The sequence below is a fragment of the Histomonas meleagridis genome (assembly GCF_020186115.1).
Source record: "Histomonas meleagridis strain 2922-C6/04-10x chromosome Unknown contig_4, whole genome shotgun sequence".
Lineage (NCBI taxonomy): Eukaryota > Parabasalia > Tritrichomonadida > Dientamoebidae > Histomonas > Histomonas meleagridis.
In genome coordinates this window covers 693,548-706,345 of record NW_027150883.1, presented here as the reverse complement: position 1 = coordinate 706,345, position 12,798 = coordinate 693,548, and the positions used below count along the sequence as shown (strand labels likewise).

The 12,798-nt window shown below is 29.4% G+C and overlaps 3 protein-coding genes across 3 annotated transcripts; all 3 read right to left on the bottom strand.

Moving 5' to 3' along the window:
- Positions 1-2,761: 2,761 nt before the first annotated feature.
- Positions 2,762-4,045, bottom strand: GO595_005968 (mitochondrial processing peptidase beta subunit; the record flags this gene model as incomplete). Its single annotated transcript, XM_067919268.1, has 1 exon — positions 2,762-4,045. The coding sequence occupies one exon, from the start codon at positions 4,043-4,045 to the stop codon at positions 2,762-2,764; it is 1,284 nt and encodes a 427-aa protein (XP_067774004.1).
- Positions 4,046-4,150: 105 nt separating this feature from the next.
- On the bottom strand, positions 4,151-4,618 carry GO595_005967 (Archaeal ribosomal protein S17P; the record flags this gene model as incomplete). The annotated part of the gene is made up of 1 exon (XM_067919267.1): positions 4,151-4,618. The coding sequence occupies one exon, from the start codon at positions 4,616-4,618 to the stop codon at positions 4,151-4,153; it is 468 nt and encodes a 155-aa protein (XP_067774003.1).
- Positions 4,619-5,210: 592 nt separating this feature from the next.
- Positions 5,211-6,020, bottom strand: GO595_005966 (uncharacterized protein; the record flags this gene model as incomplete). The annotated part of the gene is made up of 1 exon (XM_067919266.1): positions 5,211-6,020. One exon carries the CDS (start codon positions 6,018-6,020, stop codon positions 5,211-5,213), a length of 810 nt encoding a protein of 269 aa, XP_067774002.1.
- Positions 6,021-12,798: the final 6,778 nt, after the last annotated feature.

Genomic DNA, 12,798 nt, shown 5'->3' with positions numbered 1-12,798 from the left:
AAAAGTCGAGCTTGTATATGGGCTGGATTTGTTCTAAGCCTTGGTTAGGTTCCTTTGAATTCAAGATTATAATGCACGTAGCAAAGACGAAAAGTGACCAAATTCCTAAACGATAGGGAATGTGTCGTTGCGCTGATTTCATAAGCAAATGTGTAAAAACGTTTGGTTCAAATTTCACTTAAAAAAGTTATTTTATTCTAATAATAAATTGATTCAATTTTCTGAATTCAGAAATCCCTGCGTAGCCTTTTATCTGTATGGTAAGCCAAAGTATGAATTTCATATTACTTGTTTTATGCTCATGTTATACACATAACTTTAATGAAGAGTCAAGTTCATATCCTGAAATTTTAATTCAAAATTACAAATGTGATAAAAGTATTTCATTTTTTAACATGTATCAAAGGATCAATACTTTCAAATTATTTATTAGCATACCTGATCTTAGTTTCCATCTAAGTAACAAATCAAGTAAATTCACATCTTTATTAAAAAACATTATTTTATTCATTGTTATTATTTTACTACTATTCGATCAAATTAAAAAAATATTGCTAGAAACTCATACACCCTGTGTGTGCGTAAAAGATATTAATAAATATGGGTTAACACTATTAACTTTTAATATATTTTTAATGATTTCATGTGAAACTTTTGTTAATGAAACTGAAACACTTGAAATATCTACTTCAGCTGATTTCACACAAGATTATAAAAGTGTGACAAAACATATTATAATTGGAGAAGGTATAACGGAAGTTCCTTCGAATGCATTTTCTTCTTGGAGTTTATTAGAATCTGTTGAAATTGCAGATTCGGTTCTTTATTTAAGAGATTATTCATTTTATTATTGCAGTCAATTGCAGACAGTTAATTTTGGTAAAAATATAATCGAAATTGGAGATAGGGTATTTATGTATTGTTCTAGTATAAAAGAAATTATAATTCCAAACTCAGTAATTTCAATTGGTGAATCATCTTTCGTTCAATGCACAAGCTTAGAAACTGCTATTTTAGGAGAAAAATGTCGTCACGTTGGGAAGATGGATTTTTGAAGAGTGTAATTTGTTAAAGAATATAACAATTCCAAAGTCTGTAACAACAATTGGATGGAGACCATTTATTGGTTGTACAAGTCTTATGTTTATTAATGTTTCCAAAGATAATGAATATTTCTCTAATTTAAATGACGATGGAATTCTATATAATAAGAATATTACTGAATTAATTTGTTATCCAGCAGGACTTCCAAATGAAACTTTTGAGATTGCGCCCACAATTACTTCAATCGCAACTTCTGGTATTCGCTCATGTTATAATATTTTATATTTGGTTATTCCAAATTCAGTGACTATTCTTAATGATTATTCGTTAAAACTAAATATAAATATGGAAATAATTTATATTGGAGAAAACGTTCAAACTTTAGGTACATGTGTATTTTACTCTTGTACTAGTCTTAAATGCATATATTTTTATGGTAAGACAGGACCAACTTATGGGACACAGCTTTTTTATGATGTCCCTGCAACGACAGTGATGACATTAGATTTATATGAAGAAGAAACATTTGGTGGGTTAATTGTAACAAAGGGAACGACGATTGATATTTGTATTCCTGGTACAAATACATTTACAAAATCAAATACATATACTAAATCAAAGACATTTACAAAATCAAATATATTTACAAAATCAAATACATATACAAAATCAAATAAATTCACACAATCAAATACATTTACAAGTTCTTTTAACTTTGAAATGACAATATCACGTTCTATGATTTTAACACATTTTGTTTTTATCACAGAAACAATTGCATTAAACAACATTACCTCAAACACTGTTACAGTATCTTTTGTAAATTCAACATTTGCAATGATTAATACATTACTAATATACTATGAATATATTGTAATTCAATATTCTGCTTATTTATCATATTATTCTGATTTTTTCACATTATTAAAGCAAAATGAGAATAATAATGATGAAACAAGAAATAATAACACAACTATCATTATTGTTGGTGTTTGTGTAGGAATTGTGGTAATTTTAATTATTACTTTAATTGTTGTTTTCATTGTTAAAAGACAAAAGAATATGAGTTTAGATGAAGAAAGTAATATCGAAGAAATGAATTGGAACAACAAAGATATTTCTATGAATAACTGAACTGTAAGTACAAATGCTCAATATATAGATGAAGATCCATTTGCAGATGACTTCAAAGAAGATAATAAAATCCCATCGAATTTATAAATTTGCTGATACTTAAATTTAGAAAAAGTAATTTCGAATATATAATAAATATAAAATAATAATGAAGATGTTTTAATTATCTAAGATTTTAATTAACTTTATTTCAAGAGAATTTTGTTTTTTATCAAAAAATTCAACAAATTATTGAAGGAGCGATATATTTGATCCATGCTTTTATTATCAAATTGATCTTTTATATGTAGAATCAATTTTTAAAATTTTCTTTTCTACAAAATTCTAAATTTATCATATACAAACAACAAAAAAATCTTAATGATTTTATCAGACACTTAATTTAATAAATATACTTTATTTTTCAGAATATAACAAATGTTACTATACTTGCATTAATTATAAAAAATCGCTAATTTAATCTTAACAGTGCAAACATAATGGGATACACAACGAATAAATGAATTTCGTTTGCATATAATAAATATACATCAAAAGCTATGAAAGCATTTTAAATGTAATAATAAAAAATTTAAATTTTACTCTATTTTTGTTTCTTTTCCTCCTCTTGGTTGGTTGGCATGAACATTACAGCAGAAAACGGCTTTTTGTTCAAGTATGTCATCGCAAATTGTTGCATATGTTCTTTTGTGATTTTGCTTACTATCTCCTTCCACTGATCTGGTGACCTCCAACTCTTCGCTAGCAGAAGATTCAGGCCGAGGTCGTCAGCAACGGCCACAGTTGATGTAAGATTCTTTGAAAGTTTATCTACTAATTGTAGTTTTCCCATTTTCAGGTCATCATCGGTTAAATCTACGGTTGCTCGTTGTATACCTTTGACAACTGTATCAATCCATTGTTGTTCGCGCCCAAAATCAGTATCACCAATAAATGCAAGTAAACCGGTTGCATTGTAAGGAACATACTGAATGCTAAGGCGCTTAATTGAACTGGATTCGAGAAGAGGTGGGCGTTGAAGAGAAGCAGGATCAACATCTCCAATAATGGAGCGAACAAGTTGACAAGCAGGGTAAAGAGGTGCAGAAAGAGATGGACCAGAAATACCAATTCCGCACCATGAGCGATCTAATGCTTTCGATGTAAATAGTTGCGCTCTTGGCGAAAAGTGCACTTTTGTGATTTTGTCGACCGTTTCTATATTGAATGGTTTACATTGCTTGATGAATTCTGTTGCTTTATGAACAGCTTCGACGATCTGTTCATGTGGGAGCTTTGAAGCACAGATGAAGTAACAATTATGTGGGTTAAAGAATTTGCTGTGGTGTTCAACAAGCATCTTGGGGGTGATCGATGTGATTGTGGGTTTGGTTCCAAGAATTGGTCTTCCAACTGAGCTGTCTGGAAATGAGACTTCGTGAAGACGGTCCCAAAGAACTTCGTTGAAGTCATGCGCAACTTCAAATTCTTCTTCGAGAATTGTCGGTTTTTCTAGATTAACAACTTTGTCTGTGATTGAGGGATTAAAAACAATTTGAGAAAGAATGTCAACAGCTTGTGGAATTTGCTTCTGTTCTGTAAGAGCAAAAAATGATGTTGTGGTTCTAGATGTTGCTGCTTTAAGATTTATTCCTTTTTGGTCCGCCAATTTTTCAAGTTGTTCTTGCGGATATTTTTCATTTCCATGGAAAATAACATGTTCTAAGAAGTGAGCAACACCATTATTTTCTTTATTTTCGTAAATTGAACCTGATTTTACCCATATTCCAACAGTAGAAAGTTCAGATAAAACAGGAATGGTGGCAACTTTTATACCATTTGACAGGTGAGTTATCTTTGGAACAGCATTCGAGGCAAGAATAGACATTGCTGCAAACTCAAAAAAATTTGTTCTGTTTGGTTAAAACCGTTAAAGCTAACGTTTTGGGGCGCCCCAAAATACCGAAAAAAAGAAAAGAAAATTTCTCCTTGTTTAGAAGACTCTGAATTGCTTCTTGTCAGCACCAACAGCGCAAGGCTTAACAGAAATAACATTGAAGTGAACTGTCTTTGAAAGTGGACGGCATTCACCAATTTGAACAATATCTCCTTCCTTAACAATGAAGCATGGGCTGCAATGAGCTGGGATCTTTGTATGGCGTTTTTCGAAACGCTTGTATTTACGGATGTATTGGAGATAATCACGACGAACAATAACTGTTCTCTTCATCTTTGTTGAAACAACGACTCCGCGCATAACGCGTCCACGGATTGAAACATCGCTTGTGAATGGGCATTTATGGTCAATATAATTTCCTTCTATAGCAGACTTTGGTGTTGTAATTCCAAGGCCAATGTTCTTTGTGTAACGTGGTTTCTTATCGGATCCACGGTATTTCTTTGAAGCAAGGCAAATTTGCTTTTGCTTTTGGAATGCGCGCTCTGTTTGGATATCAGACATCGCTCGAAAGGATGGGCCAAACCGTTGAGCAAGCGATATGTGATGTGAAAAACAAGAAAATATGTCACTTTTTAATTTTTAAATCAATCAAAACGACCAATTGTAAATTTATTTGATGCGATATTTCGTCAAATAATGATTTCCATACACTATTAAAGCAAGTAATCAAAATTTTACCATTTTTTCTTGATATTTAAAAAAAAAAATTAATCATATCTAACAATAGCCAATATGAAATTAATTATTGTTGAATATGTGGTATGGCTAGGCCATAATTGCTTAAGGTGTTGTGATCAGTGTTTTTAATATTAGTTCAAAAAAAAACAAAAAACGACGACCATGGGATTCGAACCCACGCGTGCAAGCACAAGGGATTAGCAATCCCTCGCCTTAACCACTCGGCCAAGTCGTCTTCTGAAATATCAGAGAAATTGCTCTTAATGAATATATTTGACTAAATTAAAATCTTTAAAATAATTTTTTTTGAACGTTTTCAAACATGAACCACCCCAAAGTTTGGATCATAATCAAATAGCAAAAAAGATAATCTTACGGCAAAAAAGGCTATGTTTATAAAAGTCTTCAATGTCACTCATAGTTCTTGATTTGTCTCCTCTTTCATTGGGAATGTATTCGATTCAAATTTCATACATTTCTCATCATTCTCAGCGCCTTCTATCATCGCCTTTATTCCTTCAAATCCTTCTTTATAACTCTTCATTAGTGAGCATTGTTTCTTTGGATATGCATACAATACATTTGTTTCCTCAATTGCTGGCTGATGAGTATTGGTCAAAATTGTTACTTCTTTGCCAACGTCATTTATTCCAATTTCCATTTTATTGCAGTATTCTTTCGATATATTTTTGAATAAATCATGAGCACCAGATTTTTCTACCGTATTTCGATTATTAAGGAAAACAATTGATGGAGATTGAAGGAAGAATCGGTTCCATTCGTACCAGTTAAGAGAACGATAGTGTGAAAATCGATATTGTTCAATTATTTGTTCGAGTTGAGATTCATCGCTTATAGAAAATGAAAGAGAACATTCAGTAGAGCGGTATACAGTAAGTGTTGGGCTTGTAACTTCGGGATTTATATCGTAAATGAAGGTGCAATATAATCCGAGATATTTTATGGATATATCAGTAAATTGTTGGATAAGTGGATGACCTTCTTCTGGAACGGTGAGTTGGAAAACAGAACCTCCTTTCCTGACTCGTTTGATGAAATCTGTGGTTTGTGAAGAACTTGTGATTTTGGTAACATTAGGTGTAACATACCTATGTATAAGGTCCTCCATTTTAGGGAGAGTCATTGAGCGTGAATGAAACCAATAATTTGGATTTGGTGAAGAAATAAATATGAAATGTGGAAGAGCAGTTACTCCTAATGCCATCCCCAGTTGGCTATTCGAGCAATCAATAGCAGCTAGAAGAATGTTTTCGTTTTCTGTCTTGTTGGTTAACTCATTAAATAATTCAGGAAGATTTTTGCATCTTGGACAATTTGGCTTATAAAAGAAGAGAAACATTGGAGACTTGTATGAATCTTCTATGGCCTTTATGACATTTTCATCAGTTAGCTCAAATTTTTTTGAAGCAGCAAAACAGAACAGTAAAAACATAACTTAAATATCTATCGATTTCACAAAACCGATTTTATCAAATAAAAGTGACAAAAGTCACATCACATTTGCAAAACTTTTTTGTTTGCTCGACAAAAATCTAGAGTTGTAATATGCAAAGCCTTGTTTAAACAAACACATCACAAAACCCAATTAGAATTAAAAATATCTTAAGAAAAACAAAGATATAATTCAAAATAATAATTTAAATTTATGTTTAAATATATTTTTTTTCAACAATTTTACTTAACTTCAAATACTTAGGCTGGTAGTCAAGCAATTCCGTATTTTCCTGAATTGGTTGTATAATTTCATTTTTCAATTCCATATCTTCCAAATCATTAATTTCTTGCTCTAATTTATCCGCCATTTTAATTATGTATTCGACATTTATTTCTTTTCCAATGTTACCCATGAACAATCCAAATTTTTCTGTTTTTCCATCTTTTGACATCAAAAAGTCGGGGTACCCCAGCATAAACAAAACCGTCGTTGTAAACATCGGAAAACCCAAAGATTTTGCGGTTATTATTGAATCCCACAGCCTGAAGACGTCTTCTTCTTTTAAATCTCTTTTCAGGAACAGCATAAAAGGTCTAATTAAGAAGAACATGTAAGTTACTCCAGACTCATCAAGTAAATTTGACAGGGGACGATGAATAATTTGAACAATTTTCCGAATTTTTTTTAATGCAATTTCATGGTTAACAGAAAAATCATTAAAAATTATATATTGTTGAGTAATGCTCATGAAGTTAACGAAGTTCCAAAAAATAAAACTTTCTGCTTCTTTTTGGCTTTTCCTTGAGTCATCATAAAAAATTGCTTCTCCATTTTCCCAATATTTAATATACAATAGAATAAATGGAGTTACGATATCATTCATTCCTTGAACATATCCTGAATCACGATTATATAATGCGTATGTTGTTAAAACATTTTTCAAAAGCTCAAGGTTAGGTGAATCGTTATCATGAAACGCAGGCATATTCCTATCGTTGCGTGCCACATCGTTGTGTATAACCGTTGTAATGTTTTTAATTTTGCCGCGTGTAGACTTTTGAAAATTTGTGAACTGTCTTGCTTGGTTAAATATGGATTCGTACACTTTCTGGAGGCGTTGAAGATGTTCTTCGACTTTAGCACCATTAGAATTGGTTGGAATGACATCTAAAAGATAAGGCCATATAAATGCTCGAGATTTATGATCAATACCACGATGAAAAATTTCGTTCCTGAGTTTATCAAGTTTATCAAAGTTATTAAAGTCTTCTATCGATACAGGAATTTCATGTTTGTTTTCTGAGGAAGAAATTAATTTTTTAATAATTTTATTGTGGATTTCAAGATTGTGCGCATTGCTAGATGAAATTGGATTGGTAGGAATGGCATCTATGGGTGGATTTTTCATATTTGCAGGATTTAAATTGATGGATTTGTTATTGTAGCTGGTTACAAGTTTATAGTTCCATAATTTTTCTTGTAAAGAAGTAATGACTACATCACATTCTCCAGTGAACCTGAATTCTAATTTTTGAGAATCTTTCATAATAAAAATGAGAGTTGAAAGATCAATTCTTTTAAGCTCATCTATTTGATAAAACGGAATAACAATAAGGCTTGGAATATAAAAATTTCTTAAATAATCGGAAATTTGATTAGAAGGCTTCCATTCAAAATATGCATATCCATTGTTTAGATATAAAAAGAAAGTTCCACTGCAATATGTTTCTTCAGTGATTCCTAATTGTACATCAGCCTGAAAAATTTCATTTTCATCCATGTATATGAATAAAATTTTACCAAAAATGCCGTTTTGCTAGAATACAAGATTTTATAGTGACTTTTTGAGTGAAAATTTTTGAATGATAACGTTTTTGAGGACGCCATGATCACATTTTAGAAATGATTGTAGTTTATTCAAAGTTTCTTATATGATACAGGTGATGTCAAAATGCTCATTTGAAAAATTCTTCAATGAAATATACATATATATCAAGCTTGTCCCCAAGGGTGAAGGCAAATTTAAATTTTGAATTTATTTTGATCACATAACGATTTTTGAGTGTGTTTTCAATAACTTTCAATTATATTTTTATAATAAAATCAAATTATCCCATTTCGCCATAAGAAAATTAAAAATATTGCCAACTAGATAGCAAAAGATTAGCTCAAAAAAATCGGTTTTGATCACAAAAATCCACCCTAATAAAATATTCAATATATCAAATTTTGAAGCAAAATTATTATATGAAGTTTATAATAATATTAATCAAATTTCATGAGTTAATAAAAATCTGTTAAAACAAAGTGAATTTATAAAAGGTTTATTTCAATAATTAAGTTTTTCATTTTATCCTTTCGAATCTTTTTATTTTAGAATGTGGCCACATTTCTGATGTTGAATTTTGTCTGCAAACAATTGAATAGTATATGTATTTTTCTTTTCTGATGCTATCATTAGCGCGGTTTCAAATGTTAATAAGTAATTCCAAATATTATTTTGAAATGTAAAATTTCTGTGTTGAAATTTTGAATTGCGCACATAAGTGCTGTAGAAAATAATTTGAATGATTCCCAAAAATAATTATTAATTATTATATTTTCAAAATAAATTTTAAATAAAACGAATAAATATTTTTATCATTAATGTTAATCCCTTCATGTTTAAGAAGTAATTTAGTAATTTCTACATTACCAATTTTAGATGCCAGCATTAGTGCTGTTCCAAATATTTTGAATAATTTCCAAATTATGAAAATAAATCTTAAATAAAACAAATAAATATTTTTAGCTTTAATATCAATTCCTTCTTGTTCAAGAAGTAATTTAACAATTTCTGTATGACCATTTGAAGATGCTTTCATAAGTGCTGTATTAAAGAATTTAAATAATTTCCTAATAATATTTTGAATTTCCAAATGATTAAAATAAAAATTAAATAAAACATATAAATAACTTCGGCATTAATATCAATCCCTTCTTGTTCAAGAACGTAAGTTCAATATTTCCTGATCCAACTGATAGTACCAAAATATCATGCGGAATTGCATGCTCTTTAAGAAAATATTCAACTAAAAAAATGTTTCTAATAATTGCTGATTCATTAATAATATCATCATTGATTTTCATTCCTTCTTTAAGTAAAAATGAAAATATTTCATAATTATGATATGAAATACACAACTTTCCAAGTTCTTCTAAATTATTAATTTCTTCAATTTTACTTTCATAAAGATAATTCCCAATCATTCTTTGAATGTTCTTCATAATTTACTAAACCATATTCCCTTAAATGGATTGCTAATTTGTTGTTAGGTATATAATGTACAAAATAAGCACTCTGGTTGTTTTTTACATCTTTGGTTCAAGAAAATTATGTTCAATCATAGCTTCAAGAAGATAAGATGATTCATTTGTATTAATATCATAATGCTCATATTTTTTTTATAAAATTCAAAAATAAATCTACATTATTATTTTTAATCACAAAGGAATAATATATCATTTGAATAATAATTAAATCATAAGATAAAGGATGGATTTCATCAAATTTGTTGATTATTAAACCTAAATACTTAGAGAAATTTTATCATTCAAACCAAAAATTACTTGATTTATTGATAGAAGTATTTCCCATTCGCAATGTTCTTTTGGTTTCGTGTGGAAAAATGAACTATTTCGGCTAGCCGATATACCAATTCAAATTTGAATATACACTATATTGGCAGAGAGTTTAACATAAATTTTTTATGATACTTAATATTTATAAATAATTTAGAAATTTATAAGTAATTGGCTGCTTGATGAGATAAATATATTTTATATTTGATTTTATTGAATAGTTTATTTCGTAATGTATACTTTTTTTATATTTCCTTAATTGTAAAAGTGACTGGGGAAAAGTTCCAGAAATGCATGGAAAATCCCATATATACAAAAAATGCTGAGAGAAAACGCGTTGAAATAAATAAATGAAATTTTACTCAATATTTGTTAAATGAAGCTAAAGTTACTTGCCAATGGCTATTTTTTAAGCACTCTTAAAAAATGGAGGGAATTTATGAGAGAATTTAAGAATTTTTTTTTGAAATCTAGATTTTGAAACTTATTCCAATCTGAAATAAGCCATAACTACATGTTGGGCGTGATAAAATACTCTTGTGATATTGTAAACTTCAGAAAACCTATCGTACTTGTTTTTTGCCAACTTTATGTGATACCAAAAAATTACAAAATTCTGAAGAAATGGATCCTTTAAGTATTTTAAAAAACTTGGAAGCTATACAAGAAAGCATTGAAAGCATTAGTGAAGAAAATTATGAAACGGTAAAAGAAACCATAGTTTCCAATCAATATCTCAGAACAGATGATGGAGTTGAATCGCTTGCTCACATACTAAACTATGCATCAAGCTTTCGTCCGTTTTCTATTCCATTATATGTTAAATTATGCATAGATATATCATCAATAATTCCCAATTTCAAAACAGTTCTTTTTGAAGAACTAGATTTTCAAAAAGAAAACCAATGCTTTAGGCCATATTTTTATTTTTGTTTATATGAAAGCCACTTTTTTTCCATTGATGATATCATGTCAAGATTCAGATACTTTATTTCTACCAGTTCCATTTATGAATATTCACTTCTTTTTGTCTGGTTTGCCCCAGAAATCAAAGAGATTGATCCTGATCTCTTTAATTCGATCACCCAACCTCCTTCAAGCTTCACAACACCTGACATTGAATCATTTTGGAAACGCAAAGATTCGCTTTTTGCGAATGACTTTTCATTGCTTAAAACCTTACGTTCTAAAGGTTTGAATGATGATCCATGTATTGAATGCTTTCTTAAAGATGATCCAAATGGTCTTCAAAATTGTTTTTTATATTATACGCTTGAACCATCATGTTATGATCGCTTTTATGTTCTTGAACGGAAACCAAGTTTAATTCATTTAGCTGCATATTTTAATGCTCCAAAATGTTTTAAATTTTTACTTGGGAAAGGTGCAAAAACAAATGGAATGGATGAAGCTAAACGAACTATTGAAATGTTTGCTACATCAGGTTCAAGCGATAAAATTTTTCCTTTAATAGAAGACTTTAAGTTCGAAAATTGTTTTTTGATCGCTGCAAGTCATCATCGAAACAATTTAATTAAATATTTGGAAAGTAAATCGACTTTAATTGATCCGAATACTAAAGTCGGCACTATACTTCATCAAGCAATTGGAACTAATAATATTCATATGACTTTATGGTGCATTCAAAATGGAGCTGATATTAACTTTAGGAACGGCGTTTTTGAAACGCCTCTTCATTATGCTTCTTTATATGGTCATTATGATATTGTTAGACTTCTTGTCGAACAAAAAAACATTAATTTAAATCAAAAATGTAGTTGTATTTGTTTGATGTTTATGGAATTTCTTTTTTTTCTTTTCATACACCAATCGATTTCGCATTATATTCAGGATCAATAAAAATCGCTTTAGCAATTCTTTCGAAAAAAGGTTTCGAAATTACAAAATATAGGATAATTTTTTTGTTTGTTTCTCTGTTTTTTTTATTTGTTGAATGTTTGTTCTTTTTATTTAAAACTCAATTACATACATCTGCTTATTATGGTTATAAAGAGGTTTTAGAAAAATTACTAACAATCGATGGAGCTGATGTTAATGCTCAGGATAATTTCGAAAGAACTCCTTTGCATATCGCTTTAAAAAATAGAAAATTCGAATGCGCTAAAGTACTATTGAATGAAAAGAATATAAATGTTAATATACAGGATATAATTGGAAGAACACCTTTACATTGGGCTGTCGTTGAAAAAAATGATGAAATCGTTGACTTGTTATTAGCAAAAGAAGGAATCGATGTGAATTTGAAATGTGTTGTTTGTTATTTTGTTTTCGTGGAGTTATTTTCTTATTAATTGTACACCACACCAATATGCAGAGCTAATGAATTATGATTATGGTAAAAATGTTCTTTCCAAAATTAGTGGTCAATAATTATAAACAGAAATAAATTGCAGTAATAAAAGCGTATTTTTTATTTTTTTTTAATTATTATTAAATTATAATGTAAACTATTTAAATGAAGGTGTGATGTGATTTTGAAAAGTTTATAATAACCGTTTTCATAAAAAACGAACGTTTAATTGATCAATGAACAGCGAGAAAGTAAATCAAATTGGTAAGGAAATATTAAAAAATGAAATACCGGAAGGTCAAACACTAAAGGTTTCTAAAGATGAAAATTCAATACTGTTAAATAAAAATGGAGATCATTACTCAATGAATTCAATTTGTAATTCACCTTATGGTATTTTTACTTGTTCATTTGGTGAAAGTAGTGAAAGCCCAATTTTTTCTTTCCTACCACAAATGGGAGAATCAAAATTAGTAATTTCATTAGATAAATTCATACCAAGTGGAACATTACATCCTAACTTTGAATTCACACATCCGTTTTATATTTCAGGTCATAAATTTGTTTTCGAGTCACACTATTTCAGAGGGAAAAACATTTTTTCTCTTGCTTCAC